Consider the following 20,134-nt stretch of genomic DNA (forward strand, 5'->3'; position numbering starts at 1 on the left):
CAGCCCAGGCTTTTCCAGGCCCGTCCTCGCTCGGCCCAAAATCAAGGCCTAGCCCAATGACGGCCCAACCCGTCAACCCCCAAGCCCACAACGGGTCGCGCCTCAGCAACTTGAATGACCTCAGCCCAACGGACTAACGGAGAGAAAAGGATATGCTTGGCTTGCCCTCCCCACCCCCACCCTCTCTCTCTCTCGCTGGCGGCTGGGCCCGCCTCCTTCCCGAGCACGCCGCCTCCAATTCTTCCCTTGCCCCTCCGCCCCTCCTCGTCCTCCCCGCTTCTGTCGTCGGCTGCCGCTGCTGGGGTCGGTTGCCGTGGAGGAGAGCGGCGGGGGTTCCATCTCCGCGCCGCAGCCTGCCTCCACCCGCCGCCGGTTCCGTCTCCTCCCGGTAAGGGACCCTAGCTTGCTTGCGTGGGCGCGGATTCGCTCGCTCCTAGTTAAGACTGGCTCCCCCCCGCCTGTTGCTTTGAACGCGAGCAACCGATTCAAATGTTTCCTCCGCCCCATCCGCTTCCTCGCGGGCTCCTCGGCTGCGCGGTACGGCACTAGTCTAGTCTAATCTCATCCAATCCATGCGTCCGTCCGTCCTCGCTGCTCTTCCTCTGCTGCGGTAGCTTCTTCAGCCCGCGCGCGAGATCGATTTCGGTTGACCATGTATAGGGTAGGATGCATTTCGTGGGATGGCTTCTACCCTAAGCTAGTGCTTCCGCGAGCAGTTTATTTTTTTTTGCCAAAACAAAATTGGTGGTTCAATTCAAACCCCACGTGAACTCCCTTGTGCTCTTTACCCTTTGTGGCCTCTGCTGCGAGGAATCCAAATCTAGGTGCTAAAGGGCCCCGCCGTCAAGTATGTATGGGTGACTACAAGCATGATTGGGTGATGATTTTTACATGTGTGGCGGTTACAGTACTGAGTTGGTGGATAGAGGCCTCAGTATTAGCCTCATTCAGTTTATCTGCATCTCCTGCTGTTGGGGGATTTTGTGGAGCCATGTCACGTTATCTCTGCCTTCGGTTCATTGATGCTGCTTTTTGTCAGTTTCTAGTAATCTAACGGATGTTTAATACAAATACAGGTCTCAAGATGATCGGCTCCCTCGTTACCGGAGCTCTAACGTAAGCAGTGGGCTCACCCCTTCCTTTTTACCCTCATTTGTTGCAATGGCACAATGTTCTTTGTCCGACCTGTTTGATCTTTTTTTTTGTCTTGCAGCCTTGTTCTTGGATATGCATACCCTGCCTATGACTGCTACAAGACAGTGGAGCTAAACAGGCCCGAGGTTGAGCAGCTACGGTTCTGGTGTCAGTACTGGTTTGTAATCGTGCACCCGCCCGATTTTATGGGAAATTGCATACGTATTTCACTTCATCTTATAGTTCATGATTTTTGCAGGATTTTACTTGCAGTTCTCACTGTACTGGAGAGAGTTGGGGAAAATTTCGTGTCATGGTAATGCCATCCATGCTCCTTTTGGAGTTGCCATTTTTAGTAACCTTTTCAGATGCTTGAAATTGGGGTGATAGCTTTACCTGCTTGATTCTATTCTTAAACAGGTTGCCAATGTATAGTGAAGCAAAGCTGGCATTTATCGTGTACCTGTGGTATCCAAATACATGTGTATGATATTCTGTCCCTTTTAATAGTTAACATATAATTTTCTCATGGTTTGTTTGTAACATAGTCTTGTTTCAGGGGACTGCCTACGTGTATGAGACTTTCTTTAAGCCATACATTGCAAAACATGAAACTGAGATTGATCGAAATCTGCTTGAGTTGAGGACAAGAGCCGGTGATATGGCAGTTGTTTACTTCCAGAGGGTTGCAAACTATGTACAGACAAGGTCCTATGAAATCTTGCAGTATATTGCCTCACAGTCACCGTCTCAAAGACCTCGCCCTCAGGTACTGCTTCCTTGATTGCCATTTCTCTCTGCAATCAGAACTAGTTTAGCGACTAGAGTTGTAACTCATGCAATGCAGTTGATGTATGTACCTAAGTGTTCCCTTCCCAGTACATGAAGCATCAAATATCTGTCCTCTTCTTCTGTCTGGCATTCTTTCACTCACATGAGGGACACCATGTTTTTGAACAGCTATAGTACTACCAGCTCGGTTTTCTTGAGATTGTGCTCAGATGTTTTAGTCTCATTATGTCACCTGGAATTTAGCTTGTCTTTCTAAAAGCATTCTCATATATTGAATTTATAAAATCCACCTGCCCCAATATACTCTAATTATGTTGCTGGTGCATCTAGTTGCTGATTGAGGATAGAAGAGATACTATTTTCAGATCATTGGTTTATCCAGAATTTGAAAACATGCTGAAAAGCGCTTAAATTGACAGAACCGGTTACTTGTCAAATAGTCATGCATGCAGCATGTCTTCTCCAAGAAATTTCTCCACATGTCATGTCGACCATTAGGTTTTCCAATTCCACCATGCTCAACAAACTTTTTCAACCAATGCAGATTATTATCTTACAATGAGAGATTTAACTATTCAATACTTTTTGGGTAAAAAATGTGTTACCCAGTTAACTGAATATTTATTATGGAAAGTTTTGACACATGCATGTCTCAGTGTAAGATTTTCCCCTCATTGCTTGAAAAATTTGTGCTACTGATTGATATATTATGAACTTATGCTGGTCTTGTGGGTCTTTTTAATACTAGCAACGAAGATGAGCTTCACAGCATATTGCATGGTTTCAGAAAAAGATCTTTAACCTAGTATCTGGTAGGATGTTCACTCAATGGTACCCTTTAGAATAACTTATGTCCAAATTATCTAGGAGCTAGGCTTGAGTTTGTTATTTGTCATGCTCCTAATGTTACACCGATGATATATTGTTTATTTCACTAACTAGGCTGCAAAATAACAGACATTCAGTTCTATGAAATGAAACTGGCTAAATTTTTCAAGATTTTGGACATTGATCTATTATCAGTTTCTATTGGTGGGTGATGGCCCCTGGTATGATTTATGGTGTCATTTGCCTGTGATTTTGTGTCACTCTCCATTTTGCGCCTACGTGTTATGCAGCCACCCGTCTATTGCCTAGCAGTCTTAGGATACTGTGCTTCTGTTGTGTCTTTAAGATTATTTACTGTTATACTGTACCTATTGTGTAAAATGTGCACTAGGGCTCCCATACTGTTGCATCTCATTGCTTGCATGGACATCTCATTGCTGTAGAGCCATCCTTATATAGATACGTAACAAATTGGTATCAGTTAGCTCTGGTTTCAATCTAATTCCATGGCTTCTGCTGCCGGTGATCCATCGGAGGTTTTGTGCGCCAACATGTTGGAAGGCTGCGCAAAGCTCAAAGCCTTACTCCTGAAGTTAAAGGAGAGCTTGCTGCGTGACAAGGCGGTAGTGCGGCTTCAAGCAGCAGCACATGGATTCTTGGCCAGGCGACAGGCACGGGCAGCGCTGCCATTGCCACTTTCCGTGGCGGTGGCACAGCAGCAGCTTCAAGGCGGCGTCTCCGTGGATCAGCTTGCTTGTCACGAGGCCCTAGTTGTTGCCGATCCAGCCCCTGCTCGACTCTGTAGCCGGTTGAGAACCCGTGCTGCCGCAGTTGCCTGTTCGTACCCCACATGGCGTCTCCATGAACTGGTTTGGCCGCAACGTCATCATCCCCACTGCTTCCGCTATGGCCTCGATGCAAGTTGTGCCATGTGCAGCGATGTTAGTAGATAGCTGTCATGCAAGCAGGCCCGTGTGTTTTCCTTGGGAACCAGGAGGGGTGGTTGCTGCGTCCAAGAGTATGCTTCAGCTCGAGGACGAGCTGCTCAAAAAAGGAGGGAGTAGTGTCATGGGTGTTGGGCCCAGGACGGCCCAGCCTGGGCTGGCGTGAACAGTACCCGCGGTACTGTAGCGCACATCTAGTTTAGGAAAGATTAGATTAGATTGGTTTGTTATTTAGAGATTGGTTTCTTAAGGCCGACCACAGCGGAGGGAGCGAGAGCAAATTTGCTCCCTCCTCGTTTCCCACGCCCTCTCTGTCTACAGTGCATCTACAGTGCCAAACAGTATATTTGCTCCTCCGTTTGCTCCTTCCACTGTGGACGGTCTAAGGGCTAAGTTAGGGTTTCTTAAGGGTCAAGTCAACCATCTATATAAGGATGGGATTGTATCTCTTTTAATCAAGCAAGGAGAATATCAGTTATCCTCTATCTAGGGTTAAGTCCTGTCTATTGAGGCGCGGCACCGCCACCGCGGCGTCGAAGCCGCGCCCTAGAGGTCCAAGGCCATGCCGATCTAGATACGTAACACGCCGGTGGCCATCTGCTGATTTGAAGGAGCGGCGCCGCCACCTCCGACTGATGGAGACATGTACAATCTGTTCGCTTGCTCCCGCGTAGAAGCCGCGCCCGCTGTCGTGCGAGGAATCCACGCGCCGCAGCCTGTAGCCGCACCGCCGCCTTGTCGCGCAACAAGCTCTCCTTCAACTTCAAGAGTAAGGCTTTGAGCTTTGTGCAGCCTTCCAGCATGTTGGCGCACAAATCCTCCGATGGATCACCGGCATCAGAAGCCATGGAATCAGATCGAAACCAGAGCTAATTGATACCAATTTGTTACGTATCTAGATCGGGATGGTCCTGGACCTCTAGGGCGCGGCTTCGACGCTGCGGTGGCGGTGCCGCGCCTCAAGAGACAGGACTTAACCCTAGATAGAGGATAACTGATATTCTCCTTGATTGATTAAAAGAGATACAATCCCATCCTTATATAGATGGTTGACTTGACCCTTAAGAAACCCTAACTTAGCCCTTAAGAAACCAATCTCTAAATAACAAACCAATCTAATCTAATCTTTCCTAAACCAGATGCGCGCTACAGTACCGCAGGTACTGTTCACGCCAGCCCAGGCTGGGCCATCCTGGGCCCAACATCCATGACACTATTGTAATGGATCTGGATCGGGATGGCCCTGGACCCAAGGAGCGCGGCCTCGCAACGGCGGCGGCCGCACTCCAAGGGCAGGGATAATTGGTACTAGATCTAATCTATTCTAAGCCTATCCTTGATGACTCCCTAACCTCTCCTTAAATAGACTACTAACCCTAGGTGTGCTACAGCAACCGCTGCTACAGTACTGGGCCGGCTACTGTAGCCCGCCGGCCCATAAGTCTGCCCGTGACATTTCACCCCTCCTTTTTAAGCAGCTCGTCCTCGAGCTGCAGATTGGGCGGTCACAGTGACTCGACTCAACTAACCAACTAAGACACAATACTCAGCCTTTTACATCTTGACTGAGTATTTTATTGACAACTAAAACAATGAATAAACCAAAAACATTTATCTGTGGGGGTGGTGTGATGCTTGTTTCTCCTGGATCCCATGGAAAACCAGCAAACTTGCCAACAGCCATCCAGAGCCAAGGCCAAGAATGTACGAATCTACCAACATGGAGCAGAACGATGACTGGCGGCTCCGTGCGGATAGTTGTCAGAGCGGCTCCACCCGTGATTACCCTTCTGCGCAGAATGACATCCTGCTGCTCCGAGCAGATGGCCAGCGACACCGCAAGCACGAGTCCTCCGACGATGTTGTCCCTGCGTGGAACAACGGCCAGTGGCTCCCAGCAGATGGCCACCGGCGTGCTGATTTGAAGGAGCGGCGCCGCCACCTCCGACTGATGGAGACATGTACAATCTGTTCGCTTGCTCCCACGTAGAAGCCGCGCCCGCTGCCGTGCGAGGAATCCACGCGTAGAAGCCGTGCCCGCTGCCGTGCGAGGAATCCACGCGCCGCAGCCTGTAGCCGCACCGCCGCCTTGTCGCGCAGCAAGCTCTCCTTCAACTTCAAGAGTAAGGCTTTGAGCTTTGTGCAGCCTTCCAGCATGTTGGCGCACAAATCCTCCGATGGATCACCGGCAGCAGAAGCCATGGAATCAGATCGAAACCAGAGCTAACTGATACCAATTGTAATGGATCTGGATCGGGATGGCCCTGCACCCAAGGAGCGCGGCCTCGCAACGGCGGCGGCCGCACTCCAAGGGCAGGGATAATTGGTACTAGATCTAATCTATTCTAAGCCTATCCTTAATGACTCCCTAACCTCTCCTTAAGTAGACTACTAACCCTAGGCGTACTACAGTAACCGCCGCTGCTACAAAACTGTGCCGGCTACTGTAGCCCGCCGGCCCATAAGTCTGCCCGTGACATAATATGTGCAGGAAAAAGGTCTTTTCAATGAACCATTATGAAAATGAATGCTGCTTAATCAGCTTGCTAGATGGCAAAATCTTTATGGAGTTCAGCGCTTCTGTAGTTCCTAGCATGAGGTGATGGAAAAGTTCATGAGATTAAAAACCAAGTGGAGTCATTTTTCATTTAGGTTGCGCGGTGTGCTTGTGACATGTCTGTTGACATTGCCTTTTTCGCCCAAATGTGCAGTAGTTGACATTTTATCCTCGCTGGTGACTAGTCCTTTCAGGGGAGGTTCTTTTGTATCTTCTGTTCTCCGTCTTATGTGTTTCCTTGATTAAGTCTGAGTCTGGCTTTATGACTGATGAGATTTTTTTTTGAGCCTTTAGTGGTAGTCTGTGAATCTTGTTTTTTTTAATCTAGATAAATGAACGATTAATTGATACTTTGCTCTCTACATGGTTTGATCATGCATCTATACTATGAATAATTGTAACAATTTTAGCATGTAACATTATCTAGAGTTAGTGACTCAATAAACACAGATTTTCTCTATTGGATTTTGATGTGACTGATATCTGCTTTACCATTTCATCATGCCTTTTTCTGTTCATTTTAATGACAAATGATGTGTTTCATGATTGTTGTCGCATTACCTGTTTTCCTGTAAGCATGTAGTCATGTTTCCTGGTGTCTGTACTGGATAATTATAATTATCTACCGGCTGCAAAATTAACATGATACGTTCAACTCAACTGATGTTTATAAAGGAGAACCAAACAATTTATTAGGGGGATGTGAGGGTGCCACTTTACATATTTGCACAGCATACTGAATTGTCTTCACTGTCACTTCCTTTCTGCAGGGACAGCAACAGCAGCAGCGCCCACCTCCACCACGGACTCGGCAGGTGAACCCTGGACCTCCACCTGTTCCCGCGCCATCGGCTCCTCCATTGCCACCACAGCCTGCCCAAGCCCAAGTTCCTCCGGCACCACCAAGGCCCCCAGTTCCAGTTACCCCTCCTGGTGCAGTGCCTCCCACCCAGCCACAGGCACCACCTGCTCCTGGAGCTGCCGCCATCAATGGTCCTCAGAACACCGAAGCCATGCAAATCGACCCACCCCGCGCGTCCACGAGCGGCGCACCGCCACCACTGCCATCCGAGGAGACGCTCATCGAGGAGGCGATCCGCCTGACTCGGGGCCGGCTCAGGAGGCGCGTGGCTGGAGGATCTGGACCGCCGCCAAATTAGCATCGACCAAGGTTCATCTCGTGCAGGCCACTCCCACTGGGCTGGTTCTGTTGCTCCACTGAGAAGAGATGAGGGGAATGCTGAGTTGGTTAAACAGATTTCGGTTTCCAAGCATTCATTCCTACCGTTCAAACTGGAACCTGTTTGGTGTTGCTTCACGACTCAAATGTGTATAGATTCCCAGGAGCAGAAATGGATTTCGTGATGCTCGTAGATCAGTCCACAGGATATAACTAGGAAATACGACTGGGCATCATTTGTTGCAAACATGTCTGAACACCTCCGGTCTGATCTGGTCCTCGAAGCACAAAAAAAGTGCCTGTACTCTATGCATTAGCAACGATGGTAGCACTGAATACAGTAGTTTGGAATCCAAATGTGAAGAAGCTGTCGCCGCAGCAGCGAGTGGCTATGTTTGCATCCCTGGTTCTGTGTGGTGTGTGTCCCAGCATGTGAATTACGTGCTGGCCTGGTATCGCTGGCCACTGGAACCCATTATTCTTCAATCATCGCTAGAATTTGTTATTTCTATGCGAAGTAACTGAAGATAATAGATTGGAAAGTCGTGGCTGGGAAGGATATCGTAGCAAAAGGCACTGGAATATCGTTTTATTACTAATTGGGCGCCCTGCGCTGGAACCTAAGCATGAAACTATTGAAACATAGGCACTATGCTGAGCATCATTTCTTTTGGCTGATGTGTTTTCCCCCCCATACTTCATGGTTGTCAACTGTTCGTGTCTCTTGTTGCTTTTGTTGGAAATGGACCGAAGGCTGACCACTCTGCTCTCTGCTACAAACACTAGGCATCCGCCTCTTCCAGGAGGACGCGCCGCAAAGGAAACCACTGACTGCTTTAGCCAAGGAGAGAGGATGAGACAGCAATGGTATACAAAAACCATAGGTTCACTGTATAGATCAGATCACCATACCATTTTTGCAAGAGATGAAAATTGTATTGTAGCAATGGTGACAGTCTCTTGGTTCTATCCGGAGAAAGGCAAAAATGACATGCACATAGGGAAGGTGCAATGATGTGTCGTCTTCTATATAAACCAGATTAGGACAGAGTGAGATCGACCTTTCTTCTCCTCCATGAAAAACGTGCTTATTAGACACATTCTCAGAAAAAAGATGTGACACCTACACCATTCAATTAACAACCCAATTTATGCATATATGGGTGGCTCTGGTCCTCTCCCAATACCCTGATCGACCACGCGGCACACCAAATTGAATCGTATAGGCCTCACAAGCTAGCGCGCCATGGCTGCTGCAACCGAGTGCGTCCTCTCCTTCTTCTTATCCTTCCTGCAGCTGCCGCTTCGCCGTTCAGCTTCTCCGCCGGCAGGAAACGGCCGGCAAGCAGGCCGCCCGCGCGGCTCCATCCGCTCTTCACAGGCATTAAAAAGCTTGCTGTCTAGTGATCTTGATCTCCAGGTAGTTTAGCAAGCACATACATATACCAATTGAGAGGATCTCCGAGAGTCTTTCTAAATTTTACTCTCTATAAATCATCATTTGGAGAATCATTTATATAAAAATCTTTTTCTATACATGTTTACTTTCCAACAGCTTTTCTATATCTTGTTTACAGAGCTATTTTTGCTATCTATCTTTGGCTAGCGAGAAATCCGAAATAGATGATGGCTATATTTAGATAATCACTTAGAGAAGCTCTTGGAGGATATTTTTCTATCAAAATCTCTATTCCTAATAATTGGAATGAATATAGAGAGTCTCACAGAGTTGCTCTGATGCGTGCTTTTGTTTTTTATTATTATCTATTTTTATTAGGTTTTTTGGTGTTCTTACCCCTGCTTTGAAGTGCAATTGTGATTTTGCCCTCATTTTTTGAACTTTGTGATTTTGCCCTTCATTCTTCACAAGTTGTTGCGATTTTGCCCTTAATCTTTGCGTATTTGCCCCTGTTTTGACCGTCGACTAGGGGTAAAATCGCATTGATTTGTGAATAGTAAAGGGTAAAATCACAAAGTTAAAAAAATAAGGATAAAATCACAATTACACTTCAAAGTAGGGGTAAGAACACAAATACCCCTTTTTATTATTGAAGTCACCGTGGATCCTCGTCGTCACCTCGTGCAATGCACTTGAGAAAACTAGAAATCCTAAAATTCGGAATTAAAAGTTGAAATGTCTAACTAATGATTTTCTAGACTTAGTCGTTGCCAAAAAGAATAGTTACTGTACATAATTCGCTTCAAAATTACCAACCCACTTCTGCCGTTATGAAAAATAATTCATAATTGTTTTGGTCTTATCCACATTTATTTGCTGCAGATTTATGAGGCTACTTTAGTTTATTTTTATAATGTCATTGAAGCCGGCTGTTGTGTTTCCATATTTATTTGAGATTGAGGGTTTCCACCATCAAATGGATCATATTGAAGATTAATGGTCTGTCTGTTTGGGCTTCTGAGCCTGTTTGGTTTCATTATAAAATTCTCACATAGAAGCCAAGCAAAATTTTGACCACCAGATTGGTGGCCTAGATCTTGCAACATCGGCACTCGAAATGAACTAGGTGGCACCCACTAAACTGCGGCCAAATTTGGTTAAAATAAAGTAGCCAAATTTAAATGGGCGCCCGTATATGGGCACTCTACGGTACCAAACCAAACACACCTACCTGTATGGATATGCTGTAAAGCTTTTCCTGCACCATTATAGTTTGGTCTGGATTGACCAGTGTAGGATTACGAACACCCCCAAAATGTAGGTGGTTACCAACACCTCTAGTTTGCGTGGCCCCAATGACATTGCAAGTCTTGCAAGACCTTTCACCAGAGCTGTGCACCAACATGTTCGTTCAAAGGGAGAGGAGAGGACTGCTCTGTTCCATTGGACAGAGTCTGAATGTCTGATGTACAGACAGAATGCAGCCATTGGTGAGGGAAATTCTACTTGTGCTTACACTCTGTCTGAAACACACACCAGGAGAGCATCGCGGATGTACGGAAGACTCTGCGTGGATGTCGGAAGAGCGGACGGGAGATGATGGCCGCCGTCGACAACCTCAAGCGCCTCTGCATCGACCACTACTTTGAGGAAGAGATCGAGAGCGCCATGGGCGTAGCCATGGATCTCGTCCGCAGCGATGACCTCCTCGATGCAACCCTCTCATTCAGGCTCATGAGAGAGACTGGACATGATGTTTCAGCAGGTCAGTAAATCGTCATCCTCAATTTTGTAGAAAAAAAAATGAATATTGATGTTCAAAGTTAAAAAAAGTACTTTCATTGACCCATCGATCAATGTGTGTGGCAGATGATGTTCTCCGGAGGTTCACCAACAGCGGCGGCGAGTTCAGCGTTGCTCTCACCCAGGACATCTTGGGGCTCCTAAGCTTGCATGACATGTCACACCTGAACATTGGAGAAGAAGCATCACTCCACAAGGCAAAGGAGTTTTCAACCAAACACCTCGCATCTGCAATCAGGAACCTGGAGCCAAGCCTTGCTTTGTCCGTGAGGCAGTCGCTGGACCACCCCTACCACCTGAGCCTGATGCAAGGCACCACCTCAGATACCTGCAGAGCTTGCCTCGCTGCAGGAACATTACTACAATGGAGGAGTTGGCTGTTGCAGAGTTCCAGCTTAACAAACTGCTGCATCAGAAAGAAATGGTAGACATTAAAAGGTACACAAATACCGGTGGAATAGTTGCCGTATACATTGACATGTCACAAAAAAAAAGCAATTTGCAGGTGGGATATTGCCGCTTCCGGTTCACTCCCTAGTTGCATGAGATCGTGCTACAAAGCTCTTTACACCGTTACAAATGAGATGTCAGATATGGCTGAGAAGGAGCATGGGCTGAACCCTATCAACCATCTCAGGAAAGCTGTATGTTATCTCTCTCTCTCACACACACACAAATTTATTAATCTCAGCCTTTTCTTTTTTCTTTGAAGTGGGCAGCACTGTTTGATGGGTTCATGGTTGAGGCAAAATGGTTGGCAACCAATCAGGTTCCTGCGGCTGAGGAGTACCTGAGGAATGGCGTTGTCACTTCAGGAGTGCATGTAACACCTCAGGTGTTAATCATCTGTGATTAACTTAATCATGGTCATTAGTTTCAACTCACGCGGCAAATCCTAAACCAGAAATTTTTCTCTGTCAGCCTGGGCCGGACCGGTCTGACCGGTCGGGGAAACCGGTCTGACCGGTTGAACTGGTTTCAACCGTTTTGGACCCCACAATATTTAAATCACTCTCTCTCTCTTCCTCACCAACTCAGTCATCCTCATCATCCTCAGCTCGTCCTCTCCCGAGCTCTCCCCCTTCCCAAACCCTCAACTCCCCAAATCCATCCTTTTCCACTTGATTCCAAGGCCTAGGAAGGATCAAATCGCCGTGGGGAAGCTTCTTCTCCGCGATTCCATACCCAGGGTGCAGCGGATTCAAGTTCTTCGCGGGGGAAGGACTCATTCAAGGTATTCTAGCTAGGGATGTGTCGATTTCCTTTTCTAAGCGATTTTAAGCGATTCCCTCTGGTCAAACACCTCCAGTAGCACCCCTGAACTAGTTCCTAGAAGGTTTTAGAATTTGTGGGCGGGTTTCGCCGCGACATAGATTTGAGCTTCTGGCTTGGGTAGGACCGGTCTGACCGGTCGGAGGGACCGGTCTGACCGGTAGCAGGTTTGGATTATATGGGACCGGTCTGACCGGTATGACAGTGGCTGAGAGGGTTCAATAAGTGGGAGTTAGTGCAATTAGTTAGAAATTATTTTGGCTATTGGTTACCTGTTATTTTCATAAATCATGCCTGCATTTCTCATGTCATACGCATGTGCATACGTGTAGCGGCCACAGCGGAGGAGGTTGTATACGAGGTGGCTGCGGAGCCACAGGAGCCGCAGGGGCAAGCCCCGCAGCAGGAGGCTCATGAGGAGTCGGCCCAAGGCCCAGTTGACCCTGAGCAGCAGTCCCAAGGCAAGCCCCGGTGCACAACCTACTAATTTAAATTATGACACCTATATATGTATCTATTACTTGTGCAATAAGTTCTAGAAGTTGTTTGGAACACTAGTTACATGATCCCTAGGTTCCCTTAAGTTATACTAGTATGTATAAGACGATAGAAATACTATGCTTAATAGATCCCGGTAGAAGTCGAGTGGTTTCTGGTCACTCGCGAGATATAGGATGCCTCTATATTTTTGTATATATGGAATATTGGATTATGCAGTAATGGAAAAGAATTTGGAGACCGGATGGGGAAAGGTTAGCCCCGTCTGTGTCGGTTAAGGACCGTTCATTGTCTGGCCCTGTGATCGAGTTTGAATTGTACTAATCGCATGCCGGGAGTAGGAGGTAGTCGAAACCGGTAAGCCGAGTACTGCCTTGCTTCGAAAGTATAGGAACCCGCACCCAACTCATAGGGTAGTCGAGTGGTCGCGGAGAAAGAGGTTGCGTACGTTTACTTTTGGAGGTCTCACGTAGGGCTCAGCTGACTATATGTCGTTGGGCTGGTTCCTGTAGTTCGAGGCGGGGAGGGGAATGGTTGGTGCGTGTGGTCCGATGGGGCATCCTCGTGCCGTGTTGGTTAGGTTAACCTTGTAAGGTTAAATCAGATCGATTCGCCGTCAGTCGCTCTCGGATATGAGCACCTTGATCGCAGTACCGCATCGAAGTGATGCTTTATGGAATTTAAGTGATGGTTGGAGTTGTATATCCTGAATTAATATTCAATGTTTGTTATGGTGGCTTAGAAGATGCAAATACTAGTTGATGATTTAAACATATAGAATATGGAGCTGAAAGTTGAAAATAAGGAATTACTTTAGTCGCTTTTCTGCAAAATAAACCACCAGCCAAATGCCTTGCATGTCTAGGTATGTGGGCTAAGTATACCCACTGGTCAGGTAAGTCTTACGGAGTATTAGTTGCTCAGGGTTTGTTGCCACCAATTTTTATTTCAGAGCACCCGGACGTCGATTTCTGCCCCTGCTGTGTCAAATTTATCCGCAGTGATGCAAAAGGGTGGGAAGTGGTGGATCGAGACCAGTAGGCTAGGAAGTCGGCTGGTTGCACACTTGCGGGCAGAGTATGCAGCCCCTCTGTTTTGTGGGGATCGGTCTGACCGGTCGGAGGGACCAGTCTGACCGGTGGTCTTGGGCATGCCATGTGTAACCAGTCTGACCGGTTAGAAGGACCGTGTCGGTGTTTTACCGTCAGGTTCTCCAAGGGGTATCCCGAGGAGAGTGGTTATGAGTAGGGATTCGCCGAGATCAGAATGCGATGGTGCGAGGAACACAAGGATTTAGACAGGTTCGGGCCGCCGGAGCGTAATACCCTACGTCCTGTGTGGTGGTTTGTACTCCCTCTGGTATTATTTGATGTTTTGGAGAGGTCCCTGCTCGCCCTTATATAATCCGAGAGAGCAGGGTTACATGGAAAGTCCTAGCCGAGTACGTTTAGAGTCCTACTCCGAGTGGGTCGGGTAGTTTCCATGTACGTAGGCTAGTTTCACTACTATACGAGTAGTTACAGTTAGAGGCAGGATGTACCCATGCAATACTCCCTACTCTAGAATATTCCATGCCCATGAGCAGTCCTGACGCCCCGGGTCAGATAAGCCCCCGAGCTCTTCGTAGTCGAGTCCTGCAGGCATTGAGTACTTCTGAAGATGTCCATTGAGTGCCTCTGGAATCCATTGCTTGAGCTTGAAGTCCACTGGGCGTCTCGTGTAGTCTTCTGAGTATTTTTCCGGCCGCGTCGAGGCTATGAGGTGCTCTAGCCCCGAATTTCATCTTCTGATATGGCGCGCGGTGTACTCGCGCTCCATATGGAGTAGCCCCCGAGCCTTAGGTTGGGCTGAAGGGTCAGGCTGAGGATAGCTTTCGTCTTCAGGGTGTTTTTGAAAAAAGTTTGCCATTTATGATGCATGTCTCATAGCTGTAGCGAAAATGGCCTCTCATGCCATATTTCAATATAATGTTTTGGCGATTGATGACACACACAACACTTTGACTAATATATGTGTTAAGATGATCATTATCAGGCTTATAGGTCCAAGGGATGAAAACATACAAAACCCCAAAGAAATCAGGTCGAAAGGACCAAGACAGAGGTAATTTGCACTCACCGGTTAAACCGACGTGAGGCAAATTACATACACCGGTGCAATGAGTTCAGAGAAGACTCAGTCAGCAGAGTGCACCGGATGAACCGACGATGGAAAAAATGATGGTGTCGGTGCAATGGACCCAGAAGCTGAGGCTAGGGTTTAGCGTCGGTTGAACCGACGATGCCTGAAGACAAGCGTCGGTGCAGTTGTCCAGAGACTCCGTTTTTGGGGGTTTTCTGAGCTTACATACACCGGTTAAACCGACGATGAATTCAAGAGCGTCGGTGCAATTGATCAAGTAGCCGTTGGAGTAGTAACAGCTAGTTGCTGGGAAAATGCACTCACCGGTTAAACCGGCGATGACGATTTTCCTGAGCGTTAGATTAACCGGTACTAAGGAAATCTGTCAGCTTTTCTTAACGGCTAGTTTTGGAGGGTTGGGCTATATATATCCCACCCCACGCCTCATTTGGTGTGTGCTGGAGTTGCTGAAGAGATAGAGAAGTCCACTACACTTGAAGAACACCTCCAACCACCATAGAGCTTCATTGTACATCATATAAGCTTCACCACTCTTGCGAGAGTAGGCTTAGTGCTTGTAATTGGGATTAGTTCTTGCGAGAGCTCCCTTGAGAGAAGTCTTGCTGCGGCAAGCAATCATTGTAATCGTCGTGTGACCCTCCGACTTGGTGTGGAGCGGCAACGACACTTTGTGCGTGGAAGGAGACCCCTCTTGGTGAGAAGCTCTGATAGTGAAGACGGTGCCGTTGGTGACGCTTTGAGAGAGACGGTGGCGGTGGCCTTGTCTTGGTGACTTGGCACCACTTAGCCTTTGCTTGCCGAAAGCCTTGGTGGCGAACGCAAGACGGTGATCAAGCGAAGAGACTCGGTATCACACTTGTTCTTGTTGGACAAGTGGCCGTGGACGTAGGGAGGGACTTGATGTCCTAACCGAACCACGTTAAATCGTGTGTCTTGGTGTCTTCACGGGAGTTTGCATATTCTCCCTTACCTCTTTACTTACCGTATTACGTTTCCGCATTTACTCTATCTTGCGTGCCTTCACTTTCCTAGTTAGTTTGATTAGGATTGGCTATAGGTTGCAAGTCTTTTGGGGTAAGTAGAGAGTAGTATAGATAAACCTTAGTCATAACTAGCATGTGTAGGACGTGTTAGGTTTATCTTATGCAAGTAGTTTGAGCCCTAGGTTAGAAAGCGATTTAGTGACCCTATTCACCCCCTCCCCCTTTAGGGTCGGACACCCCGGTGATCCTTACAATTGGTATCAAAGCCTAGTCTCACACCTCTTACGAGGATTAGCCAATTCTATTGGTAAATTTGTAAGAAAGCTCGTAGGAGACCTGTCGACTTCACCGTCGAGTGAGTATCATGTCCGAGGAAGGGATGAGTACCGATAGGGCTCCATTTTTCGATGGCACGGGTTTTCCTCGATGGAAAGTGCTTATGCAAACACATCTCTTGATGTTTGGCGTGTCACCGAATTAGGAAAGAAAAATGAGACTAAGGCCGAGAGACAATATGACACCATTGCAAAATCAATTCGATTGTCTTCTCTATGTGATAATGTGTTTAATCGTGTATTTGCTAATAAAAATACTCATAAGCTATGGAAGCAAATTGTCGAGAATCATAAGGGCACAAAGGATGTTGCCAATCAAAAATATCATATTCTCGGCGAGAAGCTAAGTAGCTTTAATCAACTTCCCAATGAAAATGCTCATGGCATGTATTCACGATTAAATACTCTTGTCAATGAAATCAATGCCTTAGGTCTCAATCAAGTTAAAGATGAAGAAATTAACCACAAGATCCTCCGAAGCCTTCGCAAGCCCGATTATGATATCATCAACGCTCTCTTGCAAAAAGAAGACTTGGTCAAGCTTACACTCAACCAAGTCATCAATCAAATCATCGCCCATGAGTATAGTATGGGGATGACAAAGAAGAAGGAGCAAGAGTCCACCTCTTCTTCAAGCCACGAGAGTCTCGCCGCCAAGCACTCATGCAAGCACCAACCAAGGCGACAAGACTCATCAAACTCAAGTGAACAAGAAGAAGAGGATGAGGAAGATAGTGATGATGAATCAAGTTCAAGTGATGAAGAATATCCAAGGGACGTGCTATACCACCACCGCAAGATTGCCGAGCATGTACATGAGCTCTATGAGCTTGGGTACAAAACACTCATTAGAGGGAGTGCGGTTGGGATGGAGAAGATGGTGAACAAAAAGAACAAGTCAAGACCCCAAGCTCTCTCCGCCATCTACAAGCCCAAGAAAGGTGGTGAAAGCTCAAGTAAAAAGAACAATAAAAATTCCAAGAGCTCCACCACTCATCGCCCTCGGAGGACATCACCACCACCCATGTGTCTTATGGCACTAGGTAATAATGATGTAAGTGATGACTCCTCCTCCAATGATGAATCCGATGTTGAAACCGATGAAACTAGTGAGATGATGACACTACTCCATAATCAACAAGAACATCTCACTAAACAAAATAGAGAAATCAAAGCTCTCGAAGCTAAAGAAAAGCTTCATGCCTCATTTGTCTCAAGATATGAGAACTTGCTAAACAAATTCAATTTGTTAGACAATGAGCATGAAGAGCTTAAAAAGAAATATGAGAGCCTTGAATCTAAAAGTAGATCATCATCGGATGAATCTTTTCTTTGCAATATTCCTTGTGCAATTCCTATTGTCAAGGTAGATGCGTCTACCTCTTGTGATCTAATCCCTTGCAATAAGGATGTGATTGTAGAAACATATGATGATCTCATTGCTAAGGAAAATGATGAGCTCAAACAAGAGGTAGAAAGGCTAATGGCGGACTTGAGGCGGCCCAAAGAAAAGTACACTCAAGAGCAAGCCCAACCTTCTCAAGATAACCCCCTCACGGGCGAGAAGAAGCTTGAGAAAGGAGAAACCATGACTTGCTTCAAGTGTTGCAAAGAAGGCCACAAGTCCTACCAATGCAAGGAGAAAGAGGGCGAAGTAAAGGGCAAAGAAAACAGCAAGCCCAAGAACTTGAACAAGAGCAAGAAGGGACACAAGAAGGGTAAGGAGATCAAGAAAAACACATCTCCAAACTTGAAGGCGTCATACATGTACACCAAGCCCACCCACAAGAACAAGCAAAAGAGCAACCACTACATACTTGAAAAGAAGAAGAATGGCAAGGTGGTAGCTCATGTCATGGGGTGGAGAACATATGGATGGAACCGGCCTATTTGGGTGCCCAAGGATATTATTCATACCATGGATAGCTCTCAAAAGGTTTGGATCCCTAAAACTTAGCCGCCAAACAAGCACTACGGGGAATTTGGAGGCTTGGCAAGGTTTAGGATGCATGAGTAGGGATGCATCATGCAAAGTTGAATTAAAGCCAAGTTGTGGATTAAAGATTAGTGACCCAAATTCCCCTCCACTACATATGAGGTAATGAGCAAGGTAAAAGGATGATCTCAATTTCATTTGATATCCTTCATGCATCATTGTAGCTCAATGCCTCTCTAGGAATCCATGATCTTATCTTTACTATTGGTATCTTTCATTTGATATGCTTTCCTAGAAATTTCATATGGTAAGTTGTCTATGCTTTATCATATCTTGTTGCAACCTACACGAGCTTAATTGTTTCTCTCACATGGCATATGTTTTCCATAGCATATCTTGCAATTTGATATCTCTCATATTCGTGGTAAAAATGCTTTTGATATCAATTGCTTACTTATGGTGCCATGATTAGCAAGTTATAAAGTTAAATCCCCACTATGTGTAATACAACTGCATACATTTGTGAGTGATTCAAACACTAATGCACACATTTAGGGGGAGCTAACTCTATAGCTTGTGTTTGTGTGACTAATATGCTTTACAAGTACTATTTGTTGTAGTCACCTAGAGCTATCTACATGAGTTCAAATTTCTTTTGAACACTACCCCTACAACTCACAATTGGCATCACAATTGGTGTCAAGATAGGAGGTGCCACAAGCTTTGAAAAAGGGGGAGCTTGTTCAAACAAAGGGAGATATGCCAAATCTAGTTGGTGTAACACTCTATCACTAGTAAATTTCTTTTACTACTAATGCTCCTTGTTGCTAGTGGTTATGAAGCTTTTAGGTGTTTGATGAAAAAGGGGGAGAAATGTACCCTAAAAATAAGCAAATAGTCTGGAGTAAATGATGCCATTAGCAAGGGGGAGGAATGGAAAATGCAATGCAAAAGGATGCATGGTGATAGGGGGAGGTACTTAGTCAATATGGGGGAGAAGTGCAATTTGATGATCCCACGGACTAAGGTACAAAAATTTTTCATTGCTCATATGGTTCAAACCACACAATTATCTTACATTGGCCACAAGCCATTGTTTCACAATTGCTATCAAGCCGGACGTATTTCGTCCTATGGACTAATCAAATGCCGGTAGCTTTTAAAATGAGCATTGAAATGTCATCCGAACAAGCTAAGTAGTTTCTAACTTTTCAAATTGGTATCAATTTCATATTCTTGCAATTCATCTTGCTTGCTTTGGTTGTGTTGTCATCAATCACCAAAAAGGGGGAGATTGTAGCGAAAATAGCCTCTCATGCCATATTTCAATATAATGTTTTGGCGATTGATGACACACACAACACTTTGACTAATATATGTGTTAAGATGATCATTATCAGGCTTATAGGTCCAAGGGATGAAAAGATACAAAACCCCAAAGAAATCAGGTCGAAAGGACCAAGACAGAGGTAATTTGCACTCACCGGTTAAACCGACATGAGGCAAATTACATACACCGGTGCAATGAGTTCAGAGAAGACTCAGTCAGCAGAGTGCACCGGATGAACCGACGATGTGAAAAATGATGGCGTCAGTGCAATGGACCCAGAAGCTAAGGCTAGGGTTTAGCGTCGGTTGAACCGACGATGCATGAAGACAAGCGTCGGTGCAGTTGTCCAGAGACTCCGTTTTTGGGGGTTTTCTGAGCTTACATACACCGGTTAAACCGACGATGAATTCAAGAGCATCGGTGCAATTGATCAAGTAGCCGTTGCAGCAGTGATGACTAGTTGCTGGGAAAATGCACTCACCGGTTAAACCGGCGATGACGATTTTACTGAGCGTCAGATTAACCGGTGCTAAGGAAATCTGTCAGCTTTTCTTAACGGCTAGTTTTGGAGGGTTGGGCTATATATATCCCACCCCATGCCTCATTTGGTGTGTGCTGGAGTTGCTGAAGAGATAGAGAAGTCCACTACACTTGAAGAACACCTCCAACCACCATAGAGCTTCATTGTACATCATATAAGCTTAAGCACTCTTGCGAGAGTAGGCTTAGTGCTTGTAATAGGGATTAGTTATTGCGAGGGCTCCCTTGAGAGAAGTCTTGCTGCGGCAAGCAATCATTGTAATCGTCATGTGACCCTCCGACTTGGTGTGGAGCGGCAACGACATTTTGTGCGTGGATGGAGACCCCTCTTGGTGAGAAGCTCCGATAGTGAAGATGGTGCCGTTGGTGACGCTTTGAGAGAGACGGTGGCGGTGGCCTTGTCTTGGTGACTTGGCGCCACTTAGCCTTTGCTTGCCGAAAACCTTGGTGGCGAACGCAAG

At 46.3% G+C, this 20,134-nt stretch overlaps 1 protein-coding gene and 1 pseudogene across 2 annotated transcripts; both read left to right on the top strand.

Annotated features, from left to right (window-relative positions):
- Nucleotides 1–194: 194 nt before the first annotated feature.
- Nucleotides 195–7,838, top strand: LOC120703467 (putative HVA22-like protein g). Of its 2 annotated transcripts, none has more exons than XM_039987598.1 (7): nt 195–388; nt 1,077–1,116; nt 1,214–1,312; nt 1,394–1,450; nt 1,555–1,618; nt 1,694–1,903; nt 7,026–7,838. In XM_039987598.1, exons 2-7 carry the CDS (start codon nt 1,085–1,087, stop codon nt 7,413–7,415), a joined length of 852 nt encoding a protein of 283 aa, XP_039843532.1. In that variant the 5' UTR covers nt 195–388; nt 1,077–1,084; the 3' UTR covers nt 7,416–7,838. The 2 variants fall into 2 exon arrangements, with proteins under 2 accessions (XP_039843532.1, XP_039843587.1); XM_039987653.1 differs by lacking the exon at nt 195–388 and adding an exon at nt 438–537.
- A 796-nt stretch (nt 7,839–8,634) lies between these two features.
- LOC120703592 lies at nt 8,635–12,223 on the top strand (annotated as a pseudogene).
- The last annotated feature ends 7,911 nt before the right edge of the window (nt 12,224–20,134 follow it).

This window comes from Panicum virgatum, chromosome 1K (genome assembly GCF_016808335.1).
Source record: "Panicum virgatum strain AP13 chromosome 1K, P.virgatum_v5, whole genome shotgun sequence".
In the NCBI taxonomy this organism is placed as follows: Eukaryota; Viridiplantae; Streptophyta; class Magnoliopsida; order Poales; family Poaceae; genus Panicum; species Panicum virgatum.

Bases quoted from the DNA above. Each gene is read 5' to 3' on its own strand.
- LOC120703467 (XM_039987598.1), top strand. From the start codon at position 1,085: ATGATCGGCTCCCTCGTTACCGGAGCTCTAAC. The intron at 1,117-1,213 runs GTAAGCAGTGGG...TTTGTCTTGCAG, and splicing joins CTCGTTACCGGAGCTCTAAC to CCTTGTTCTTGGATATGCAT. The intron at 1,619-1,693 runs GTATGATATTCT...GTCTTGTTTCAG, and splicing joins TGTGGTATCCAAATACATGT to GGGACTGCCTACGTGTATGA.